Source organism: Trachemys scripta, chromosome 1 (genome assembly GCF_013100865.1).
Source record: "Trachemys scripta elegans isolate TJP31775 chromosome 1, CAS_Tse_1.0, whole genome shotgun sequence".
NCBI lineage: Eukaryota > Metazoa > Chordata > Testudines > Emydidae > Trachemys > Trachemys scripta.
The window spans coordinates 112,980,503-113,006,350 of NC_048298.1; the positions used below are offsets into that span (position 1 = coordinate 112,980,503).

Below are 25,848 nucleotides of genomic sequence, written 5' to 3' on the forward strand. Positions count from 1 at the left end.
GAAGACGACCATGATCTTGCATCAGAAGGTCTGGGAAGAGTGGAAGGGTGACCAGGGCTTCCATGGACATGTCTAGGAGAGATGTGTACTAGTTTGGATGGGGCCAGGCTGGTGCTATCAATATGACCCAAGCTCATTCCCTCTGGATCTTGAGGAGTACCTTGTGAATGAGCGGTATGGACAGAAAGGTGGAAAGGAGATGGCCTCCCCATGAAAGAAGGAAGGCATCCACTCTGGAGCTCTGGCTGTGATTCTGGAAGGGGCAGAACTGCTGGCACTTCCTGTTATGTCGCGTGGCAAATAGGTATATCTGGGGAAAAACCCACCTATGGAAGATTGAAAATGCAATGTCCATGTGAAGGGACCACTCATGGACTTGAAACGACCTGCTGAGGTGGCCCGCCAGCTTGTTTTGTACCCTGGGGAGGTACGTCACATGCAGGTGTATTGAATGCTCCACACAGAAGTCCCACAGCATGAGGGCTTCTTGGCAGAGGGAAGAGGAGCGTGCACCCCCCTGTTTGTTGATGTAGAACATTGCTGTTGTATTGTCTGTCATAACAGATACACAATGTCCCATTATGTGTGCATGGAAGGTCTGGCACGCTAGGTGCACCGCTCTCAGCTCTCTGCGTTGATATGGAGAGCCAGGTCTGCGTGAGACCAGAGAGCTTGGGTCCTGCGGTCTCCCAGATGAGCTCCCCAGCCTATGCTGATGTGTCCGTCACTAGCAACAGAGAGGGCAGCAGAATGGTGAAGGGGACCCCTGAGCATACCTCCTGAGGGTCGAGCCACCACAGGAGAGAGTCAAGGAGTGGGTGAGGCAGGGTCACGATCCTGTCCAAGCTGTCCCGGGCTGGGCGATATACTGACGTGAGCCACAACTAAAGAGGTCAAAGCCTGAGTCTGGCATGCTGCACCACCTAGGTACAGGCAGCCATGTGTCCAAGAAGCTTCAGACAGTTTCTTGCTGTGATGGTGTGAAACTGTGTGAGGCCTCAAATGATGTCAGTGAGGGCCTGAAACCTCGCTTCCAGGAGGTATTCCCTGGCTTAGGTCAAGTCCAGTACTGCCCCTATCCTCTGTACAGGGGACAGAATTGATTTTGCTTCATTTAGAAGGAGACCCAGGTTGTTGAAGGTGGCTCTGATGAATCTGACCCGAGCTTCCACTTGGGTCCTGGAGCAGCCTCTGATCAGCCAGTTGTCGAGGTACAGAAACCCCTGTACCTGGTGCCTGCACAAGAAAACGTCGACAACTGCCATGCACTTGGTGAAGACTCAAGTTGCTGCTGACAGGCCAAATGGAAGGACTGTGAATTAGTAATGGGTATTGTTTACCACAAACTTGAGATACTTTCTACGGGGCTTAGTAATAGTGATATAAAAATATGTGTCCTTCAAGTCGAGGGCAGCATACCAGTCTGCTGGATCCAGCGAGGGGATGATGGAGGCCACAGAGACCATGAGGAACTTTATGAACTTGTTGAGTTCTCAAAGGACCAAGATGGGCCTGAGGCCGCCTTTGGCTTTTGGTATTAGGAAATACTGGGAATAGAAGCCTTTGCCCTTCTGCTCCTGAGGAACCTCTTCTACTGACCCTAGAGATAGGAGCGAGTGCACCTCCTGTATAAGGAGTTGCTCATGAGAGGCATCCCTGAAGAGGTGAGGGAAGGGGTATGGAAGGGCATGAGGGCACAGAATTGGATGGAGCACCCAGCAGTTGGAAGTGATACAGTACCATGCACGGTAGAAAGGGGATAGTTGGGACGAAAAGATAAGGCGGGGTGGATCCAGACGTTGCTCTGGTGGCCCATCCTCGACTGCACCTTCAAAAGGCTGGTTTGGCCCCTGAAGATGGCTTAGATTGTCCCAAGCCCTGGCCAGAGGGTTGACACAGCCTTCTCCTGCCACTCCGATTTCTCCTTCTGGAGCCATCTTGGCGGTTCTGGTGACTGAACTGGAAGTGTCTCCACTGCATTGAAGGCGTATAGAGTCCTAAGCACCTCAAGGTGACTCTGGAGTCTTTAAGGCTGTTAAGCCTTTTGTCAGTCTTTTCTGAGAAGAGAGTCTCACCCTCAAAAGGCAGGTCCTGAATGATTTGCTGTACCTCGTAGGGGAGACCAGAAACCATGAGCCCCTTCACATAGCCACTCGTGTGGCCATAACCCTGGTGGCCACCTCTGCCCCGTCAAGCACCGACTGAAGGGACACCCTTGAGATGAGTCTCCCTTCATCAACCAATGCCAAAAACTTGGCACAGGAGTCCGAGGGGAGCAGCTCCCTGAATTGGCCATCGCCGAGCAGGTGTTGTAGGAGTACCTGCTGACGATGGCCTGCTGATTGGATATGCAGAGCTGCAAGCCCCCAGTGGAGTAGACCTTTCTTCCATAAAGGTCAAGTCTTTTCACCTCCCGATTCTTCAGGGAGAGTCCCTGGAAGCCCTGACGCTCACGTTGGTTGTCAGCATCAACCATAAGAGAGTCAGGTGTGGGATGAGTGTATAAATGCTCATAGCCCTTGGACGGCATGATTTAGCGTCTTTCATTATGCTTAGCCATATGGGGCAATGAGGCTGGGGTCTTCCACAGAGTTTTCGTGGTGTCAGAGATGGTCTTTATGAGGGGCAGGGCAATAGGTGCAGGTCCGGAGGGGTCGAGGATATCCCCCATTGTATCTGTATCCTCCACTACCTCCTCCACCTGAATGCCCAGGCCCTGGGCAACCCTCCATAGCAATTGCTGCAGAACCCTGTTGTCCTCCAGGGCCGGGGCTGTCGCCGTGCCTGCCAATGCCTCATCTGGCGAGGACGAAGAAGAGACCCCCCATAAGCGGTCGCTGCTCACTTCCTTCCACCCCCAAAGGGTCCCATGGCACCTGGGTTTCCTAGCCAAGTGCCGACCTAGATGGTGTCGCACTCCTCAGTGTAGGGGCTGCATACACCAATGCAGGCACCACCAGTGCTGAAAGTGCCATAAGTGCCGATGTTCTTAATGTCGGAATCGCTGCTGGTGCTGGTGCCACCGGTAGCTCTGGGCCTGGTGCTGGCTGTGCCGGAGGCACCGAAATAGTAGTACAGGGTTGTAATGGGCCTGTACCTGACCATGCTGGTGCTGGCGGGGGAAGAAATGAGGTCGAGGACACTGACGTCACCCTGGAATGAGACCCTTGGCTGCAACCTTGGCTTTGATGAAAAGCCCAGGGAGTCTAAAAGGCCATTGCGCCGGGAGCTGCCATTGGGCAGGCCACTGTGCCGGGTGAGGGTGCCGGTCCCGAGTTGACATGGACTATCTGCTCCAACTCCTCCGGGACCGATACGAGCCCAACTACGACTCTGAGGTGTCTGAAAACGATGACCACAGAGGAGCGGTATTTCTAGGCATCGTGCTTTCACACTGAGGGATCAGGGATCGGCATGGCCGGGTGTCCTCCAGTGCTGGGGAGTGGTGCAGGGGGGTCAGAGATCGGGGGGCTATCATAGCAGGCTTTCCCCTTGAAGGAGCCCGGGAAGCTACTGGTGCCAGCGACTTATCCTGTCTGGGTGGAGAGAACAGTGCCGTGAGGTGAAGCAGTTCTTGGGCCACTTCAAACGCCTCCAGTGTCGAAGTGAGGTGCAGCTCACGGCTTGGCCTCAGCTGCCCCTCTACGCAGGCAGGAGTTGGCGCGACCGTCACAGGTGGAGCAGCACTAGTGTGGCTCGACTCAGATCTAACAGTGGCAGGCTCCTTAGGTCTAGAAGAGGGAGACTGACCCCTCTCTGACCTCTTCAAGTTTTGTGACACCAGTGATTGCAAAAGGTGCCTGTGTGCAACATGTGAGCCGTGAGTGGAGCCAGGACAGTGTTGTGAGTCCTTATCCTTACCTGGCACCGGTGCCTGTGCTGACGATGCTGGAGCGCTCCACACTGAGGAGGAGGTATTCAGCGCAGGGTCTGTCAACCCAGGGTCGGACGGGGGTGCGTAGTGCTGCCTCCATCAACATAACCTTCAGGCACTGCTCTGTATCTTTTAAAGTCCTGGGCCAAAAGGTCTTACAAATGACACAGTGATCCTTCTGATGGCCCTCTCCTAAGCACCTTAGACACGAGGTGTGAGGATCGCTTTTGGGCATACACTTGCCGCAAGCTTCGCCGACTTTGAAGCCCGGAGACCCTGGCATGCCCTGGTGTCAGGAGAGTGTAGGAGGGGATTCCCCACCAAAAAGGAAACTTATTTAACACTAACGAACTACTAACTACTATCTGTAATGAACAATGGAGAACTAATGGAGAACAATATAAGAACAATGCTGAATGTGCTTGTTGAGACAAGAGCATAGGAAAGTTCCAGCTAACCGTCACTGGTAGTAAGAAGGAACTGAGGGAATGGTGGGTTGGCGGGGCTCTATATTGAGCTCCATGAAGGCGCAACTCCAGGGGGTGTCCAGGCCGACCTGACGGATGCTGCTAGGGGAAAATCTTCCGGCTACCGTGCACATGTGCGCACACACACCTGATTGGAATTGACATGAATAAGCACTCAAAGAAGAACTATGAGTTCTGTAATTAGGGGGCAGAAGAGACCTTAATTTCCCTCATTAGACAATAAGAGCTTGCATTATTTAATCTAGGGTGACCAGACAGCAAATGTGAAAAATCGGGATGGGGGTGGGGGGTAATAGGAGCCTATATAAGAAAAAAAAAACCAAAATCGGGACTGTCTATATAAAATCAGGACATCTGGTCACCCTACATTATTCACATGTTGTAGTACTGACATTTTATAGTGCTTTTATGCTGCTTGATTGAAGAGTCTGAATTCTTTGAGAGAGGGAAAGTCATTATGGATCACATACATGCTGACAGGCCATCTTGCATTCCGGTGATCTTTTCCATTACTTAGGTTGATAGTCCTCTTCAAAGTGAGAAGTGCAAGGTTCTCATATTACATGAAGCCATTCTGGGTTAAATATGTTTATGGTTCAGATTAGTTTTGGTGGGTGTAATTTTGCAACCACTGTGGTGCAGTAGAGGAAAGATCCATTGTTCTTTTCTATAGCAGTGGATGTGCTTTAGTTCATGGTTGCTAAGATTCCTTCCTTCAGATACTTGAAACAACAAAATTCACCTAAATATCACATTCAGTTCTGAGCATCTGAACTAGAAGTATATTGACAAAATGGAGCAAGCTCAGAACACAGGAAGAAAAATTATCAATGGGCTGAAGACCAACTTACCTGGGAAATGTTATAAGAGCTTAATATCTATAAGTTATACTTTATATAAGTTATATATAATATGTCTATGTTAGAGCTTAGGTAAACAATAACAAAGTGGTTATCATGATAGCAGTCTACAATATTTGACAGATGTACAAAGATGTACTTGAAAGATGTACACAGCGATAAGTGAAAGCAATAGTTTAGGGTGGTACAATGTGGGAGGAGTAATGGGATACAATTAAGAAAGGAAAATTTAGGTGCGATAGACTGAAAAACTACCTGGCAATATATTATACTAGTCTATGGCAGGGATTCTCAACCTTTTTCTTTCTGAATCCCAACATGCTATAAAAACTCCAGGGCCCAGCGGGGTGCAGGAGACTTGGGGCTCCATCTGTTTGGTGCGGGGAGTGGCTTTGGGCATAGGCATAGTTTGACTTCTATTTGGGGGGGGCAGGGCCCAGCGGGGCTCAGGCCAGCTCTGCACAGAGTGGCCGAGGGAGGGAACACCACCTCCACCCCCTGACTCATCTCAGCTGGCCACCCAGCCTGTCTGAGTTGGGGCGGGGGGGGGGGAGCGCAACCAAAAATTATAACTCAAAGTGGGGGCAGGGCTCAGCTCAAAAATTTGAAAACCACTCAGGGTGCAGGCGGGGGGTAGCTAGGGGCTGTGTGCAGGCAGGGAGTAGCTCAGGGTGCAGGCAAAATTGAAGAAAGAGAGAGCAGAAAACAATACAGCATTGTATCTTACTCCATGATTAATGGACCTCTGAGACAGAGATCTGACTTTTGATAGGAAGCATTAAAAAGTCAGAGTTCTAACACTGATGGATAGAATCTGAGGCAATTAAGATTGTGCTCTCCCTATCCAATTTTATTTTCCTAAGTAAGTGAGGTACTGGAGGGAGCAGTATATAGTAGGATGTCACTGCTGCACAGGGAGAATACATCAACAGCCCAAATGCAGCTGAAAAACCCTGGTAGATCAGCATATTTTACTGTACCAATCATGTCCGTCGTAGGCATGTTCTGCGGAGTGTGGCTGGGCTGGAATACCCCAGTCTAGAAACCGCTCCGGTAGACCCTGTGTGTGACTGAGTCACTTCGCCTATAAGTTGAGGACTCCGGGTATATGTTTTGCTTTGATGCAAGATAAATTCTGCTGCTCTTAATCTAACCGGACTGAGCCTTCTTCAGTCAAGGATTTGGTCGTTAGTCCTTGCTTGCTGTACTGTCAGAATGAACTAAAACTGGCTTTCCTCGGCTGTGACCCTGAAGCTTTACAAGGATCTTAAGGCTGAGAATTGGAGGCAGTTGATATATGATCTCTTCATTTGTCCAGACCAGGGATCCTGGGCTGATCAGTGCTAAACTGTGCTACCTCAGAAGAGAGCAAAGCCCTTGCAGGGCACTCTCTTAAGGACTAGCTGTGGGGGTCTATTACTAGGCTAGAGGAATCCCCAGCTTTCTTCAGAGTCCTCCCCTGAAGACCCATTCCCTGGCTGGCAGAGACCAAGCTGAAGGGAAAGAAAGAAAGTGGCAAAAAAAAACCTGATTAAAAGAGCATTCACAGAGAACAAGAGAAAGAGATCTGCTGAGGAAACCTCTGCCTCTGAGCACAGCACTAGAAACCTGGGACATAATCTCAGTGCAGCTCAGTAGGTGCTGAGAGGCAGAAATCTGTGGGGAACAGATACCTCTTGCCTCCCTCTGAAACCTGGAAACAGGAGAAACCCGCAGTTCCATACCTCAGGAAGCAGCAGATTTCCATGACAAAGAACCATCAAGACTGAACTTGATAAGTTTACGAAAAAGATGGTATGATGAGACTGCCTACAATGGCCTGTGACCCATCTGCAACTGCTAGTAGCAAATATCGCCAGTGACCAGAGATAGGACACTAGATTGGAGAGCTGAGTTACTACAGAGAATTGTTTCCCAGGTGTCTGGCTGGTGGGTCTTGCCAACATGCTCATGGTACAACTGATCACCATATTTGGGGCAGGAAAGGAATTTCCCCCCCAGGTCAGATTTGCAGAGACCCTGGGGTTTTGGGCGGGGGGGGAGATTTGGGTTGTTTTTTTTTGTTTTTTTTTTTTTTTTTGCCTTCCTCTGCAGCATGGGGCCTGGGTCACTTACAGGTTTAAACTAGAGTAAATGGTGGATTCTCTGTAACTTGATGTCTTTAAATCATGGTTTGAGGACTCCAGTAACTCAGCCAGAGATAGGGTGACCAGATGTCCCAATTTTATAGAGACAGTCCGATATTTGGGGTTTAATGTTATATAGGTGCCTATTACCCCTCACCCTCGTTCCGATTATTCATACTTGATGTCTGGTCATCCTAGCCAGAGGTTATTGGTTTATTACAAGAGCGGGTGGGTGAGATTCTATGACCTGCAGGAAGTCAGACAAGATGATTGCAATTGTCTCTTCTGGCCTTAAAGTCTATGAGTCTATGTATCTATCTCTTTAGTTAATTGAGCACACTTAACATGGAAATCAGTGGACATAAACATGGAACTACATGCCATTGTTATAGTCACCTTTAAGAGTAGAGGTTCATTTAATGATCTCTTCAGTATCTTGGTAAATGAGAAAGCAAAACTCCTGCCTAGCACTGTAAATACTTTTTATTGTAACCCTATGCCTACCTAGTCCTGTGCATAAAAACAGAATACAGAAAATTAGGTGAATGAGATTCTTTAAAGCTTCTTGGACAAACTGTTTGGTCTGATTGGGAGTGGTGGGAGAGTTGTAGACAGGAGGGACGTCAGAGGAACTCTCCCTCTCCCTGCCTTCATTAGAAGGCGCACAAAACCCCACTTCTCCTCATGGGCAGTCCAATAAGGAGAATGAGCATAAGCAGTGCAATGTGAACAGCACTGCATCTTGTCTGTTGGAACCCCTAGCTGGTGAGGGCAATGGACAGGCTAAGCACAAGGTTAGAATGGAGAAGTTCAGGGAAAATTAAATTTGGCATGAAGGAATTGAGAAGGACTGCACTTGAACTGGATGCCAAAATATGCTGTATCTTGACTGGATGCATTGCCTGAGTGAGGAAATGAAGGGCGCCATGAGATGAAAAATACTATTTTTACATATTTTGCTTTAACATGAATTTGTAATTTTAAAACCTACCCTTTAAATTTTGTTTATGATCTATCATAAGCTACTTTTAAAAAAAATATCAACCAAAGAAAATAAACCCTCTGTTCACCTTCTAATTTCCTATGAGACAGCATACTTTTACCTTGCGCTTTTTTCGAGGGGGTGGTGGAGATCTCTTAACTGCATTTCTTCTTTTTAGCAGAGGAGATTTTGGTAGCACGGGAGTGCTTTCATCAGCGTCATCATCTTCAGATTGCTCTACCTCTTCTACAAATTCCCCTATCTCACCATGGCTATCAAGACCTCTCCTGAGAACAGTTTCTTCAAGTGTTCCAACTTTTTTATTTTTTACCAATATTTTGAATTTTAATTCCTGTGGAAACAGTAGAAAGCATCATAATGCATTTAATAATACATTTTCATATAAAAACACTGCAACGCCTATTCTCAAAATGTATTTTATAGATGTAATTTGTTTTAGAATTATGGGTGCTGGTGGGGTGATGTTCACAAACGAGCACTCTAGAGTAATGGACAACCAAATATCTTACCAACCAAATTATCTTTCATGACAATGTAAGTTTTAGAGAACAAAAAAAACTGAGCATAACAGACTACTCCATACAATAAGGAGAAGAAAGGTAAAAATACAAATGAAGTTTGCCATCATGCAAAACACACCAGTGCTGGAACAATGAGCAAGAGTGTTGTAAGAAGAGAAGTGGGTATTCAGCACCCATCTACCAAAAGAATGTGATTGCCACGTAGCAAGGGCAAGCAAGAAATTGTTGCTCCATATCGGTGCTAGGTACAAGTCAGTGAGAATGTATTGGCTGAATGCCAATGGCAGCACAATAGGTGTGTACGCATATATGTGAACATAGATGGTATTGTTTATTAAGCTTCACTTTGTTTTTTATAAATACAAATGCACACACATATGAGAACAATTCTTGTTTTGATATCTGACTACACCTATGGAAGTGGTTCTAGCTAAGGAAGGCAGGAATTTTGGTGCCCTATTTGCATAGTACACTGCTGCCCTGTATACCAAGCTATGATCCTACCATTACTTATTTTCATATGTGTATAAGCACAGCAGGACCTTTTTTTTTTAATCCTATATCTTCAATAAAGTTAACTTAATAGAGCTCAGAGTCTTGATACTTAGAGCTCACCAAATCTGTGGATATCTGCTTTATATCTGCAGACCATGTTGTGGATCACGGATCTGATGCTGATACAAATTTAGGGATCTATTGGTACCTAAGGAAAGTGTCATTTTTTAAAGTATACAGTACCTAAAAAATTGATAGCTTTATTATTCCTGACAGAAAAAAATAGACAAAATTTCAAATTACAGAATTTATACAGATATACAAAATGTACACAGTCAAGTTTCCAATGATAACCATTATCAGACAGCAAAAATGGTCTTACTGAACTATTACTTTGTAAGCAGAATGACATTCATTTCTAGGTAAATGGCAGCATCTTACTTGATCAGCATGCCAAACTATAAAATGTAAACTATCAAAAGTCTTTACACGTCTTAGTGGTTGTTATACATTTCCCTTGTTGCCTTACTAAAACCACTGTACAGAGTTAAAAAGAATTAATTTTGATAAAAGAGTATCTATTAGGGGTCTGAAGAGTAATTCTGCAGTTAAAAACAGGCAACTATTTCATATTATAATAAAGAGTGTTGTAGAACCATGTTACAAGCAAATATTTACTTTTAAGTAAATAAGTAATATATAAACAAAATGAGAAGGCTGTAGCACCACATCTTCAGACAACCATGAACCAGAACATTTACATAAATTTGTATTAAATGAAAAATGGAATTTTGGCAAGGGCACTAGGGTTATCCCAAGGCCCCTTTCTTTAGATTTTGCTTCTTTTCCCAGTAAATGTTCATTAGCTGAGTGAAGAATGCAGTATTATGTTGCTAATATGATCACAGATTACATAATAAATACAAAGTACTTATCAAGTATCAGGGGGTAGCCGTGTTAGTCTGTATCTACAAAAACAACAAAGAGTCTGGTGGCACCTTAAAGACTAACAGATTTATTAGGGCATAAGCTTTCGTGAGTAAAAACCTCACTTCTTCGGATGCACCATGAAGTACTTATGAAATTAAATTTCGGGACAGATTTTCCAAAGCCCTGGGATCCACAACTGGACCCAGAGTTTCCAAATAACTTGGCTCCCATTTATGCCCTGAAGTTAACGCCTCTGATTTTCAAAAGTGCTTAGCACCCAGAGGCTCCCACTGAGTACAGAAATCACAAGCCATCCCATCCAAAATACAAATCCTCTCCAGCAGGCAGTCTTCAGAGGGGAATATTGCAGCTCATTGGTCATGTGGCAAACAAGAAAAGAAGAAGTGATACTGCTAAGCACTGAGAATGGGGTGAAGTTCAAAGATAACCTAGGCATGGCCCAACACCTAAACGAATACTTTCCCTCAGTTTTTAATAAGGGTAAAGAGGAGCTTAGTGGTAGTGGCAGGGTGGTTAATGGAAATGAGGATATGGAAGTAGTAATTACCACATCCAAAGTAGAAGTCAAACAGTTCAATTGGACTAAATTGGGGGACCTGTATAGTCTCCATCCAAGAATATTAAAGGAACTGGCATATGAAATTGCAAGCCCAATAGCAAAGATTTTGAATTAATCTGTAAAGTGAAGGGTAGTACATGTGACTGGAGAATTGCTAATATAGTACCTATTTTTAAGAAAGGGAAAAAATGTGATCTGGGAACCTACAGGCTTGTAATTTGACCTCAATTCTCTGCAAGGACTTAGATCTAATTTTGAAAGAGAAAATAGTAGTTAAGGACATAGACGTAAATGGTAATTGGGATAAAATACAACGTGGTTTTACAAAAGTTAAATCATACCAAACCAAACTGATTGCTTTCTTTGAGAAGATAACAGATTTGTTTTAGACAAGGAATTGCAATCTAATCTACCCGGATTTCGGTAAGGCATTTAATACAGTTCCACATGGGAAATTATTGGAGAAAATGGGGATTAATATGAGAATTGAAAGTTGGATAAGGAACTAGTTAAAGGGGAGACTACAATGGGTCACACTGAAAGGTGAACTGTAAGGCTGGAGGGCAGTTACAGTGGAGTTCCTCAGGGATTGGTCTTGGGATCTTCTGTCAGGTGTATTTGATCTTGAGAATATGAAAAATGAGTGCTAAGACTTTTCTGGTTCCATTCCCTATCAATGTGGCAGCATGCTTTGGTCCTCTAGATACTACAGTGAGCGGTATCACAGAAATGTGTTTAACGACAAATCTTTCTCACAAGTATTCCTCAGGTCCTGCATTAGGCATTTGAAGGATGATAAACGGAAAGCTTATAATGAGGGCAGAAGTTCTCTAGTCTTACTAAGAATGTCGAAAAGGTCAAAGAGGTGACCGGTTTGGGAAGCACACTACACTAGATTTCTACTGACTGTAGTAGTTGGGCTTCTGTGCAGTCAAGAGTAGTAGTGGACTAATAAACTGGACTAACTGCAGTAGACTGTAGTAGTGGACTTCTACTGTGCAAATGGTGAGTAGTGCTTAAATTGTTCCCTTTTTAGGTTAAAAGATTCACCAAAGATGCAACAAGAACATATATTCTTCTCTGAGAACCTTACCAATGAAGTCTAAGATTTCTATTGAAACAAAAAACCAAACAAACCAACAACAAAAACCAAAAGGGAGATCCTGTTTATTCAGGGTAGACATGAAATATGCTCTGCACTGAGTTTATAGAGGTAGTGGCCACACATAATCCTTAACTTCTAATTTCCTCATCACAGTGGCAGCCTTATTTAAACATAATTGGTTTGTTTATTTTCTCACATCAGCACCACAGAGCCTAATCTTCATGTAAGGCCATGTCTACACTAGTGAGCTCACAGCGGCAGAGCTGCACCAATGAAGATGCGCTGCTATAAGATGGCCCATGTAGTCGCTCTCCTGTCGACATAATAAAGCCACCTCAACAAGCAACTCTATGTCAGCGGGAGAAGCTTATGTCATTCAGGGGGGGTATTTTCACACCCCTGAATGACATAAGTAGTAGTGTAGACATGTCCTTAGAGACGATAATGTCCATATAATCTCTACAGTAAAATGGTCATCTTATAACAGTCATTATCTTTACCTCTGTATATAGTGAATTGATACAGAGAAACAGGATTTAGTTAACCCCTTAGACCATGAGAGTCACATAATTACATCACATGTTTCACATGAAGTAGCAAAGAATTCAGGGTTTATATTAATATATTAATTAATTATTATATTAATATATTAATAAAGGTCTGGGAAGGTTGTGAAAACATATAAATACTTACACATTACATAACAGATAATTGAATTTACCTGTGATTCAAATAGTGTATTATTAAGATACCCATTAAGAAATACAAAGTGTGCATAAAAAGAAACATCATTTACACAAACTGTAGCATTTATGGTAGCAAATATTAGAGTTATAATTAAGGTGGAAACAGGCATTCCATTCTAAATTCCAACTTTCAGTTGCTGACACTCTCCTTTTCAACAGCGGTATTTTGTTTGTAGGATCAAATTGTCAGAGTGCAAGGGGAAGAGATAGCACATTCTTAATGTTTACCACCCATGCTCTAGCATTGCTGATATTTCTGCAGAGTTCTGAATTTTTTACCATATATTAGTATTTCTAGATATTTTAAAACAGTTGTATACACTTTTGGTCATCTGTTTGTTCAAATGTTTATAAAGGGTTTTTCACTTCATAGATCCAAAAGGGAATTGTCATTCTTGTATTTATTGATATTGTATTAATTTACTGCACTTGTATATAACTTTGTTTTAAGTAGAAAAAATGAACCCAAACTTAAACGTTGGTGTTGCGACTAGCAGCTTCATAATAACAGAGGGTCATATTGTGCCATCACATTTTAAGCAGAAGGCAATTGGAGGTTTCTTTATAGACTGATGGCACAATATGGCCCAGAATGAAAAAGCTCTTTTCCATAGGCACACGTAGTCTGAAATATCTTGTTAAGATGATAGTTTCATCTTATCAAAGAGAAATGATGACATTCATGTTGGTTTCAGATAGAATTACAGAAGGTCTCTCTGGTCAAAAAGAGATTTTGGTACAGTATTTTGCAAGATCACCACAAACTAATAAAACCAGAATCATCAATTGCAAAAGATATGATGTTTTAAATCTAAGGAACAACAAATACAAAGAAGTGGCAAAAATGGAGTACTGTATAAGTAGCTTGAGTACTTTATTTAGATTATCCTTACATAAATACTTTATGTGCAGACCTTCAGTTTCATGTTTGAAACTACACAATAAGATTATCTACTATGTTTTAAACATTTTAAAAGTATAAAATTTACAGCAATAATGATACAGGCTGTGAAATAGAGATACCAATACTAATTTAGAAATCCTTGGTCAATAAAAATATATTTAAAGCCACACTTTTCTACCAGGATATGTGCTATTAATGTTTGTTTCTCTGCACATTAAACAAAAAGCCAGTTGACACTTTTCTACAGTTTACTCCATAATACTTAGCATTCATCAACATAAGATTATTTGCCACCCAACAAAATTCTTGCCTATTATGTGCTGGAGGGATTTTGAGACTAGCACTAATTTAAATCTCTCAACACAATAGATTTAAATAAGTAAATCAGCAAAAATAGCTCCTATGGTAAAATGTACTTTAATTCAGGTGACGTTGAGCCCAAAGTATGATGCATGCCAGAACAACTAAAGTACCACAAGACTCAGCACAAAGTCCCAGGCACATTGGCAAAGATAAGAAACTGCCTTCCCGATTGTCACAGGTTCAGAAAGATCAAAAGTCAGATCACAGAAAGATGGAAGACAAATCCTAGAGCTGTAAAAGAGGACTGAGAGGAGGGGGAGGAGGAATGTGAATACTTCTTTGGTTTTGAAAATCTTCTTGCATATCCATAGATTTTTAAATTATCCCTCCCCAGGACCATTTGCTCTCTCCCAGCACCTGCCTCTGCCATTTCCCAGGTCTTCCTTTGCTCCAGAATTACTGGAATGGGATAGCCTAGTCTTACAGGGCCAGCATCCCTGATTACACTGATATTTTAAAAAGGGCCATTCCTGCACCATAATTCTAATGTTTTTATTTATTTTTATTTATGATGAATTTTATGAAGGGGTACCTTAACTGTTCCCATATGTTGCAATTTCCCAGAAGAAGCTTTTTCTTCACCTTTAATCAATATTGACGTGATCAAAGTGATGCTTGAATTAGAAAATTTCCATTTTTAAACGGCATTATTAATTTGGATTTTGAGGGCTTTATTTTCTTTTTTCCAAGTACCTATGTTTGCTCACTCTCCAGACCTTTTACTTTTCTCTGTTTCCTAACAATTTGGGAAATGTGAAGGAAAGGAGTTAGGGTCAATTAATCTCTGAGGGGGGAGTGGGGAAAGCTTACTATTTCTTTAAAGGCCTTGGACTAGAAGCCTTGTGGTGTAGGGGAGGACAAGGCTCCCTTTCCATCCCATACAATCAATCAATAAACCAATCAAGAGACACCTTCGGAAGGGAAGACTGGCATAAAAGTTTCCCTGTTCTCACTGTGAAATGGAAAATAAATAGAGAGAGTCTGTTTGCCAGTGGACTGGCAACCCTCTTGTTACCCAGGGTTTTCAGAACCCAAAGTAGTGGTAACTTAACTGTTTCTCTCCAGGCCGTGTCAGGGATAAATCAATGGGGGCCTAGCTCCTCTGTCTAATAAATGATTGGCACAAACAAGTGTGTTTATACCTAAAACTACTTTTTTTATTAGGTCTTAAGCACACACATACATATATCTGTATCAGTAGGATTAGAGCAATCCAAACATTTATATTTACCTAATGTCTGAAATGGTTTTGAGGAATCAGCAACCAGCCTTCCGGGGGCCCCTCTTCTGTCCAGCTGCTGGGGAGTTTAGGTGCCAGATCCTTGCCCCCCAAAAAAGCTTCTTTGGACTGCTCCAAAGCACATTTTCTAACTAAACTCTATAGATTTTCTCTGGACAAAGCACATAACTCATAATAGCCCCTAATAGGCTAACAATGGCCCTAGCAACAGCCAATAACAATTCATTATTCTCCTTATCAGCAAAGCAGCTTCAGCAAAATAACTTACAAACACAGACAACCAGAATCAAGGTCAGTTTTCCACATTTCCCCTCATTCTCATGAATCTGTCTTTTCACTTTATCTACCCCAGTCAGTAGAACTGCAGCTTGCAGTTGTTTTTGTTCTATCTGCCTAAGCAAGACCAAATTATTCCTGTGTGGTGTCCTCGCTTCCAGCTTATGGCAGCCAAAGTGCACAAGATGGCTGCGAGTTATGTTAAATCCAGTTCTCTTACAACACCCTCCTCCTTCCCAAAGGAAAAGGGGTAATGCAGCATGTCCCTTCCAGACTGGGAAGAGGGATGGAAAACCACTATCCAACCCCATTCAGGAAACACTGGAAGGAAGGACTTTTGCTATTAAGGTTTTGTGTTTGAGATCACTTTATTCTGAAAGATGTTTGTGGTCAGTTCAACTGGAGCTGGACCAGGAAAATGTTAAGAGATTGATGAGAAAGAAAGGGAGAGTGTGACTCAGGGCAGTAACCTTGTCACTATCCGCAGATTTGCATAATAATAGGGGGAAATGGTTAAGATCTCCATGTTTTTTGGCTAATGTCTTTGTTAGAATGCACAGGAGATAAGCTATTGGAGGTTTTTTAAGGCAATTATATCAGACATATTCTCAATGGTACCATTTTTAATTGTACTTATGTACCAAATGGAACTGGAGAGAGAGAGAGACTTATTTTAATCAAAGCTCTTGGAAAATAGTGCCATGACTTTTATCTTGTTTTTATCATAGTTTTACTAGATTTCAAGGAGGAAAGGACACACATATGAATATACTGGAAACATTCTCTGTAAATTTACTTTTACTGCATTTGTAGAGTTTAAAAAAAATTGAAAATAAGCCTACTGTGAATATTCCTAGTTCTAGCTTTTGTTTTCCTACTGTGAGGTTGGTCAGCAGTGGCAAACTCATTCCTGAGTTGCTGCTGCCATGGTAACAGGCAGTGGCTATGCTCCTCCTTCTCCTCACTCTATGCCCGACATTCAAGTCCCAATCTCAGATAGATACTAGGAAAGATGAATTGCCATTCTTTCTGGATCAATGAAATAAAGGTGTACAGCTGAGTACTGTTGCAATATGGTTGTTATATGATATTGTAGCCAAAAACATCTTACCATCTCCTTAAATGCCAAATATACTAAGGGTTTTTTGGGCGGAAGTGAGGGGAGGGAGTAAGAACAGATTACAGTAGTAGCCAATAGTAGAGAGTTGTTGAAATAGATGAACATTCCCTAGTACTACTCTCTAGGCCATCTCCAGGAGGAGAAGAATAGAGCCAATCTATTACTCAGTCTGCCCTTACTAGGGTCTGTAAAGATGTCAATAACAACTATTGCCTGCTGAGTGATTTATATAAAATCAGCATGGATGCTTAATATTTCCATCACTAAAAGGTTACCATCAACCATTACGTCTTCATACCATACTCTGATCTAAAATCAAAATGACAGGGATCAAAAAAGAGTGATCTCCAGATATTATCAGAGGTATTTCTATATAATCTTTCCATTACTGTTTCCCAAAAAAGGATGTTAAAGTCAGGGCAATGATCAACAAGATTACCACAGTTTAAGAGACATTTTCTTGAGCGAGGGACTAGTCATTGTTCCTTGAAAAGCTCCTGGCACCCTGCCCTCTCAATATGAGCAGATGGGAATAATGTTTCTAATAAAAACTGAAGTGTCATTCTAGTGTCTGTGTAAATTAAATAAGACACAAAACATTACACGCTTTTTTCATTCTCTCTTTTCCAAATTGAATCACAATCATTGTTTTGCCAATTCATAAACAGTTGTTCTTCTGTATCAATAACACCAAAGAGAAACATATGTAATAGAAGAGAGGTCTACCACTCAAGAGCCTACTGTTAACTTTGCTTTGGGTCTGTATACTGAATTTTGAACATTGGAACTCTCTTCATCAACAATGAAATCAAGCCCCACATAGTGGGGTGAGGCAGGCTAATTATTCAGTTTAACCACAATAGTGGGGCCTAAACAGTGTTTGGGAAGGGCCTCAAAGTCTTATTTTTCTATTTATAAGCTCAAAAATAAGAAAATGCAAATGCAGTCTTCTTCTAAATTTCCTGCATGCTTGCTTAAACTCCAACTGAGGTCTTTCCCATGCAACTAGCATGCTGCAATGTGTCATCCTAGGGTGTGGAGTGAGGTGGAGGAAGCAGCAGTAGGCTGCCTCAGTGTCTTGATGGTAGGAAGGTAAAGATGACAAAATGAGGGAGGGTGGGGGTCAAAGGTTTCATGGGCACTACTGTGGAAGTATTTGGAAGCAGAGGAAGACTACGTAAACCATTCCAGGACACTATGCCCAAACAATCCCCAACACTCCAGATTTCCATTCTCCTCAACAATAATTGCCCCTCTCAGGGCCGGCTTTAGGAAGTGTGGGGCCCAATTCGAACATTTTCGGCGGGGCCCCAACAGGGATGACTTAAAAAAAAAAAAAAAGACACGTAAAAAAACACCTTTCATTTCTTCCATGTATTATTTACTTTCCATAACTATATAAATAATAACAAAATTATATTACATACATTGCGTAATGTATACGGATGCATGCTAAGCCTACCTAAAGTTCTTGACACCCACCCCGGGACCCCGCCCCATCCACCCCCCTTCCCTGTCCCCTGACTGCCCCCTGCCGCCCCATCCAACCCTTCCTCTCATTCCTGATGGCCCACTGGGACTCCTGCCCCATCCAACCACCCCTTCTCTCTGTCCCTGACTGCCCCTGGAACCTCTGCCCCGACTGCCCCCCACCGCCCAACCCAACCCAACCCCTGCTCCTTCCTGACTGCCCCCCCAGGACCCTTGCCCCCATTCAATCCCCCTGTTCCCTGCCCTCTGACCGCCCCGACCCCTATCCACCCCCCCACAACCCTCCAAACTCCCCTGCCCTCTTCCAACACCTGCTCCCTGCCCCCTTACCGCGCTGCCTGGAGCTGCTCGCCCGGGTCCGGGTCTGGGCTGGGTCCGCTCGGTCCGGGCTGGGTCCAGACCTGGGTCCAGGTACGGTCCGGGCCCGCTCAGCCCGGGCCCGGGTCCGGCTCTGGGTCTGGGCCCGCTCAGCCTGGGCCTGGGTCCGGATCCGGGCCGGATCCAGGTCTGGGCCGGAGCCGCTGGGCCAGGGCCGGACCGGAGCCTCTCGGTCCGTGCTGGCGCCGCTCGGCTGGGGCCGGCGCCGCAGGGCCCGAGCTGAGCCGGGCCAGAGCCGCTCGGCCGGGTCCACGTCCGCGCCGGAGCCGGGCCCGGGGCCGCCGGGCCGGAGCCTCTCGTGCCGGGGCGGCGCCACTTGGCCAGGGCCGGCACCACGGGGCCCGAGCTGGGCCGGAGCCGCTCGGCTGGTTCTGGGTCCGGGTCCGGGCCGGAGCCGCTCAGCCGTGCCCCAGCCCGGCGCCGCGGGGCCCAAGCCGGGCTGGGCCAGACCCACTCAGCCGGGACCGGGTCCAGATCTGGGCCAGAGCCGCTGGGCCAGGGCCGGGCCAGAGCCTCTCGGTCCGCGCTGGCGCCGCTCGGCTGGGGCCGGCGCTGCAAGGCCCGAGCTGAGCCGGGCCAGAGCCACTTGGCCGGGTCCACGGCCGGGCCGGGGCCGGGCCCGGGGCCACGGGGCCGGGCCGGAGCCTCTCGGCCGGTTCTGGGTCTGGGTCCGGGCCGGAGCCGCTCAGCCGGGACCGGGCTGGGGGTGTTCGGCCGGGGCCAGGCCGGAGGGAGCCGCGCACTCGGCCAGGGCCGGACTGGGCTGCACTGCGCCTCCCTGGAACTCTCCTCGCCCCCCCCCCCGCTTACCTCCTGCCTGCTGCTTGTTTCAGGCTTCCCGCGAACATCTGATTCGCGGGATGCAGGGGAGAGGGAGGATAAGGTGGGCGGAGCGTTCACGGGAGGAGGGGGAAGTGGGCCAGGGGCGGGGTGGACAGCTGTGCGGGGCCCCATTCAGGGGAATCGGCCGAATCGGCCTAAAGCCGGCCCTGACCCCTCTTATGTTCATCCAATCACTGAAACATAATAAAGTAAGGCTATTGTAATTTACATACAGTAACTCCTCACTTAACGTTGTCCTGGTTAACATTGTTTCGTTGTTACGTTGCTGATTAATTAGGGAACGCAATGCTCCCTTATAACGTTATTTGGCAGCCACCTGCTTTGTCCACTCTTGCAGAAAGAGCAGCCCGTTGGAGCTAGCTGGTGGGGGCTTGGAACCAGGGTGGACTGGCAACCCCTCTATCAGCTCCCCTAAGTTCCCTGTGCTGCAGCCACCCAGCAGGCTATTGCCAGGCAATTCAGGTGTCCCTCCCCCCACTGCCGTGTGCTGCTCCTGCCCTCTGCCTTGGAGCTGCTTACAGGAGCCTGCTGCTTGCTGTGCAGGGGCGGGGAAGAGGGGGGCTAATGTCAGGATGTCTCCCTCCTCCCATTCCTGCCCCCTGCTCCTTTACCCCATCTCCACAGAGCAGGGGGGGAACAACAGGGCTCAGTATGGAGGGAGCTTGCTGGCAGCAGCTGCTGTCTCAACTTGCTGATCTACTTAAAAAGGCAGTGTACTCAGAGTGGGGTCAGTGTACTTAAAGGGGCAATGTGCACGTCTCTCTCTCTCTCTCTCTCTCTCTCTCTCTTTCTCACACACACACACACACACACATGCACACGGTGTGTGTCTCTATCTCTTTCTGTCATGCTGTCTCCCCTCCCTCCATTCGTGCTGCCTTGTAGAGTGTGAGGCTACATTAACGTGTTAACCCCTGAGGGCTCAGCCGAGTGCTAGTTCATCATTTAGCAGTAAGGCATTCTCTGGGAAATATCCCACCCTCTTCCAGCCTCTGACTTCACCACCTCAACCAAGCTTCACAATCATCATAGCTGTGAACAGTATTAAATTGTTTGTTTAAAACTTATACTGTGTAGATAGATAGATAGATAGATAGATAGATAGATAGATAGATAGATAGATANCTGTGTAGATAGATAGATAGATAGATAGATAGATAGATAGATAGATAGATAGATAGATACTTTTGTCTGGTGAAAAAAAATTTCCCTGGAACCTAACCCTGCCCCATTTACATCAATTCCTATAGGGAAATTGGATTCGCTTAACATCGTTTTGCTTAAATTAGCATATTTCAGGAACATAACTACAACGTTAACGAAGGAGTTACTGTATTTTTATATTATAGGATTTCATTAATAGTTGATGTAAATGAATAGTGTCTCTAGCACACATGGAAGTGGGGACCCAGCTCATATAGTTTGACAGAAATAGACACAATGATAAAAAGTATGAGAAACACTGGAATAAGGCATTGTTTGTAATCAATATTTAGAAAAGAATTTGAGAAACTACACAATATGTGAAGTGCTAACAGAGGAAGGAAGATAGCTAACACTTTAGATGAAATAAATGCATATTGATGTATTGACCCTGCTGATTATAAAAAAGAAATCTTAAGACCCTGTAACCTGATCAAACTAAACCATAATAACTGTTTCCTTGCAAACAACATTATTCTTCTTGCCAGTTTTCTCTTTGTTTCACAAAATATTAAATGAAAAAGACAAGTTTACATATTAATATAGATGGGTTATACAGAGTATTTACAAGAAAGAGGATGGAACTCAAAGCATCCCATCCATACAGTATGTAAACAGAACTATAAGGATAACTACATTAACACATTTTTTATGAATTTAACAGTTAATATTTCTAAACTGTACTAGTAACTGAAAAGTATTCTGAAGGGAAAGGAGTGAGTACCCATTTGATGGTGGGGGGAATCTATAGCAAACATTTCAAACTTAATTGTCAAGTATATTGGACAGAACTCATCATCAATATAAGTCCAGTGACTGCCTTCTAAGCCATTTCGAGGATGATTTTTTCCCCACTGTGTTTAGTCCAGTATTCATATCAAAGCAGTTATTACCAATTTTAATTATCCCTACATTTTAAACAATTCATTTAAAATAAATATTTTATACCTTAGAAAATGAAAGACTGTAATGTTTGAAGAAGAGTACCTTTGCTCAATCATCCAAATTAACAACTCTGGTCCAAGTTTTCTCTTTTACTATGATCACCCTCTAAGCTATAACAGCTGGCTATGGATTCCTAAAGATCAGACATCAGGTGAGAGCTGGAATAATGGAACAGAGCTCTGCTCCAATCCACCAGCTAGTTCCCCAAAACACCTAGAAATGGGGGTGGGTAAGCAGTCGGTATAGGAACCAGCTACATTGCTTTACCCCAGTTGAGGTAATTCAAAATTGAGGGGTTGTGGTCAGATCACATCCCCAACTGGAGCTAAGAATCTGGCCCACTTACATTATACTGCATTTATAAAGCATGTTGGAGCCTGGATAAGTAGTTTCAAAGCCTTAAAGAGTATGATTCAATGTCTATTGAAGCCAATGGAAAAGCTTTTGAACAGGCCTAAAAATGCAGTTTATTATTCAGCAGATTTGCTCCCTGTCCACATTCAGAGACATAGCTAATGAGTTCAGTGACAAAATAACTTTTTACTGCTTTTTACACGTTAAGTCAACTGAACCAACCCAGCTAAATGATAATGAGCTGATTTTAGTCCTATTTGTTCACCATCATCAGAATTATTTACTATGTTCCATCTGTGTGAACCAATTACAGCCATTGGAATTGCTCAGGTGTCATTGAGGACAGAATTTGAAGACAATGGGATTACAAAGGAGAAACTTGGAGCCTAATTTGACGTGAAATTTTTTTACTACTTTAATGATGGACAGAAAAGAAAGAACTCAGGTTGACTCTTAAATCAAAGGTTGAGTCTGCAAATTCTAGCAGAATGGGGGGGGGGGCGCGGTGGAATCTTTTTATTTGGAAGCTGAGATAGTTGATAAGGAAACATTTGAGAAAATAAATGTGGAACCCCATAATGTCATATTTAGAGAGTAGCTTTATAGAGTTGAAAAAGAAAGAAAACTCCCTACAACACACAGTAATCAGTCAATGGAGGGCACTCAATATAGACTTCTTTATTTTACAGGCCCTTTAATTGATTCCATTTTTGCTGTAGAGGACATAGAATTCTTAGACACCACCAAGATTGATAAATGTAGCTTGTACATTGAGAGACTCTGAGGCAGCCCAGATCATCCAATGTAAATTGTGCTTGCTTTCTCTGGCATGATTTTTCAAAGGCTCAAAATCAAATGCAGACAAGACTAGTATGATGGTAGGCCTGCAGCAAATACTAATGTCAAATCTATACACATTTTGGCTTATTTATTATTTTTTTTACATTTATTGAATAAATACTTACCATAACATTGTTTATAAAAGCATATGTAATATCTATGTCCTTTCTTTTCAGAAAACCTTTGCAAACTATTTTGCAACCAAAAATTGCTTTCTTTGTGGCCATTTTTCTTTTATCCCTTAGGACAATGATTCTCAACCTTTGCAGGTAGGTGACCCACTATTTAAAGTAAAAAGTAAAAAAAATTACACCACACGCTTACATTTCCTATAAAAATAAGAGTAAAAAACATAAATTATAAGACTATATAATTTATTTGTGCATTTGTGTTTCAAGAGATTCACAGATACTTGATCTCAAATAGAAAGGGTGTGCAGGGAGTAGAGGAGCAAGAATTTCTTTGCTTGAGAGCACAATAAAATTTTCCATGGCTTGTGACCCTCCCCCCGAGTTGTGTTTTGTGACCCACCCTAGGTGTCACAATCCATCAGTTAACAAACATTGCCTTAGGTCAAGCACACTGAGAATGGTTTTGTGGTTAAGGCACTGGGCTCAGAGACAAGAGGGATTCAATTCCTGGCTATAGCACAGATTTCTTGTATAAATTTGGACAAATCACTTAATCTCTCTGTGCATATAGTCCCAATCTGTAAAATGGGCATAATAATACTCCCTTTCTCTCATTGTCTGTCTTGTCTATTTAGATTGTAAACTCTTCAGGGAAGGGACTGTTTCTTACTATGGGCCAGATTGTCAAACCCTTACTCATATTGAATTGTAACTTACTTAACAAGAAGTCTCATTGATTTCAGAGGAAATACTCATGATATATCAATGTGAGTATGGGCTTCACAATCTGGCCCTATGTGTTTTATACAGTGCCTAGCACAATAGGGCCTTGATCTTGGCTGGCGCCTCTAGGTGCTTCCATACTACAAGTAATGATAATAATGTAGCACATTACAGCAGCTGCCTGCCATGTCCGAATTTTTAAAATAAATTGTTAACAACAAATTTTAACTATCTATATTTGCATATAAAATAAAAGATTGAATGTGTTCAAAGCCTAAGGAAAATGCTAAATCATGACTTTATGAATTGGAAGATCCAAGACTTTGCAAAATACTGGATTATTATGCTTTTTCATCTATACATTTCAAGTTGTTATATGAAACACCATTTTCTTACCATGGGCATATCAACCTGCATGATTTGGTTTTTATTTGTTTTATTTTTTATTATTTCTATGATGCGTAATTTATTCTGTTTTACCATCTGAAGCACAAAGATGTTTTAAACACTAAATGCGACAGTTTCATAAATGCTTCATGGGATTATCACAACTACTACAGGAAACTAGAATTTTTTCTTATCTTTCACAGAGAGAAAATTAACATTGTTACCTCAGGGGAAGGTAGATCTGTAGGAAATGTATCACCAATTATTGTAGTAAGAAGTTTGTCACCTAGAATAGTTTCTAAATAGTCTGCCATTACTTCCTGTTGCTTAGGGCTGCAGTGATTCTCCAAAGACAGTACAATAGGATAGTCAGATACCTAAAAATACAATTTCAAGGCCATAATAATTAATAATTAAAAAACAGAACTATTAGATGCACAATATATCTTACAAAAAAGCACATGGGTATTTGTGTTTTCATTAATTTTAAAATATTCAAAATAGTATTATTAGTTATTCCAGATTAATAACACAGCATCATTGAGCTCAATAATATTTGTGGAAGAGGAAAAGTAAAACTGGAACCTAGAAGAGTAATTTTCAAGTTCAAAGTTAATATCAGAAACAAAATCCAGAAACATAAGGGCTATTAGAAACAGGGATAGCTTTAAATGTAGACATAAACAGAGGAAAGACTATGACAAGGGAAACCAAATAAAAATCAGTTAACCTGGTCACAGTACTTTATCAGGGAAATCTTGAATGGCTATGCTCTGATCTTGAAAAACAGGGCATATTAAAGTTTATTTCTCCAGTGGTTAGTAGAGGACAACCCAGTTTACCAGAGTTGTAATATATGCCTATTAATGTTGGGTGTGGAGCAAGAAAAGAGAAAAGAGCTATTAAATCAGATAAGAAACTAAGGCCTGGTCTACACTACGGGTTTAGGTCGGCTTTAGCAGCGTTAAACCGAATTAAGCCTGGACACGTCCACACAACGAGGTCCTTTCTTTCGACTTAAAGGGCCCTTTAAACCGGTTTCTTTACACCACCTCCGACGAGGGGATTAGCGATAAAACCGGCCTTTGCGGGTCGGAATTGGGGTAGTGTGGACGGAATTCGATGTTATTGGCCTCCGGGAGCTATCCCACAGTGCTTCATTGTGACCGCTCTGGACAGCGCTCTCAACTCAGATGCACTGACCAGGTAGACAGGAAAAGACCCGCGAAGGTTTGAATTTCATTTCCTGTTTGCCCAGCGTGGAGAGCACAGGTGACCACGCAGAGCTCATCAGCACAGGTAACCGTGATGGAGTCCTCCCAGGATCGCAAAAGAGCTCCAGCATGGACCGAACGGGAGGTACGAGATCTGCTCGCCATATGGGGAGATGAAGCAGTGATAGCTGAACTCCGTAGCAGTAAAAGAAATGGAAAAGTATTAGAAAAGATCTCCAAGGCCATGAAGGACCGAGGCCATAACAGGGACACACAGCAGTGCCGCGTGAAAATTAAGGAGCTACGGCAAGCCTACCACAAAGCCAGAGAAGCAAACGGAAGGTCCGGGGCAGAGCCGCAAACTTGCCGCTACTACGCGGAGCTGCATGCGATCCTAGGGGGTGCAGCCACCACTACCCCAACCGTGTGCTATGACTCTCTCACTGGAGAAACACACAGGGAAGACGGTTCGGGGAACGAGGAAGATGACGATGGAGGTACTGTAGGTAGCTCACAGCAGCAAGGAAGCGGAGAAACCGGTTTCCCCAACAGCCAGGATATGTTTGTGACCCTGGACCTGGAACCAGTAACCCCCGAACTCACCCAAGACCCTCAGGGCACACAGGAGACCTCTGGTGAGTGTAACTTTGTAAATATTTGTAAACATTACAAAAAAAAAGCAAGCAAGTCTGTTAACGTGTATGGGGA

The 25,848-nt window shown here is 43.6% G+C and overlaps 1 protein-coding gene across 1 annotated transcript in view; it reads right to left on the bottom strand.

The window, feature by feature from the left end:
• The window catches only part of PLCZ1 (phospholipase C zeta 1), a 136,860-nt gene that overhangs the window by 56,135 nt on the left and 54,877 nt on the right, over positions 1-25,848 (bottom strand). Inside the window, exons 7-8 of the mRNA XM_034782037.1 lie at positions 24,151-24,303; positions 8,452-8,682 (exon numbers count right to left, since the gene is read on the bottom strand). Coding sequence (XP_034637928.1) covers positions 8,452-8,682; positions 24,151-24,303 — 384 coding nt within the window. The remainder of the gene's footprint in view (positions 1-8,451; positions 8,683-24,150; positions 24,304-25,848) is intronic.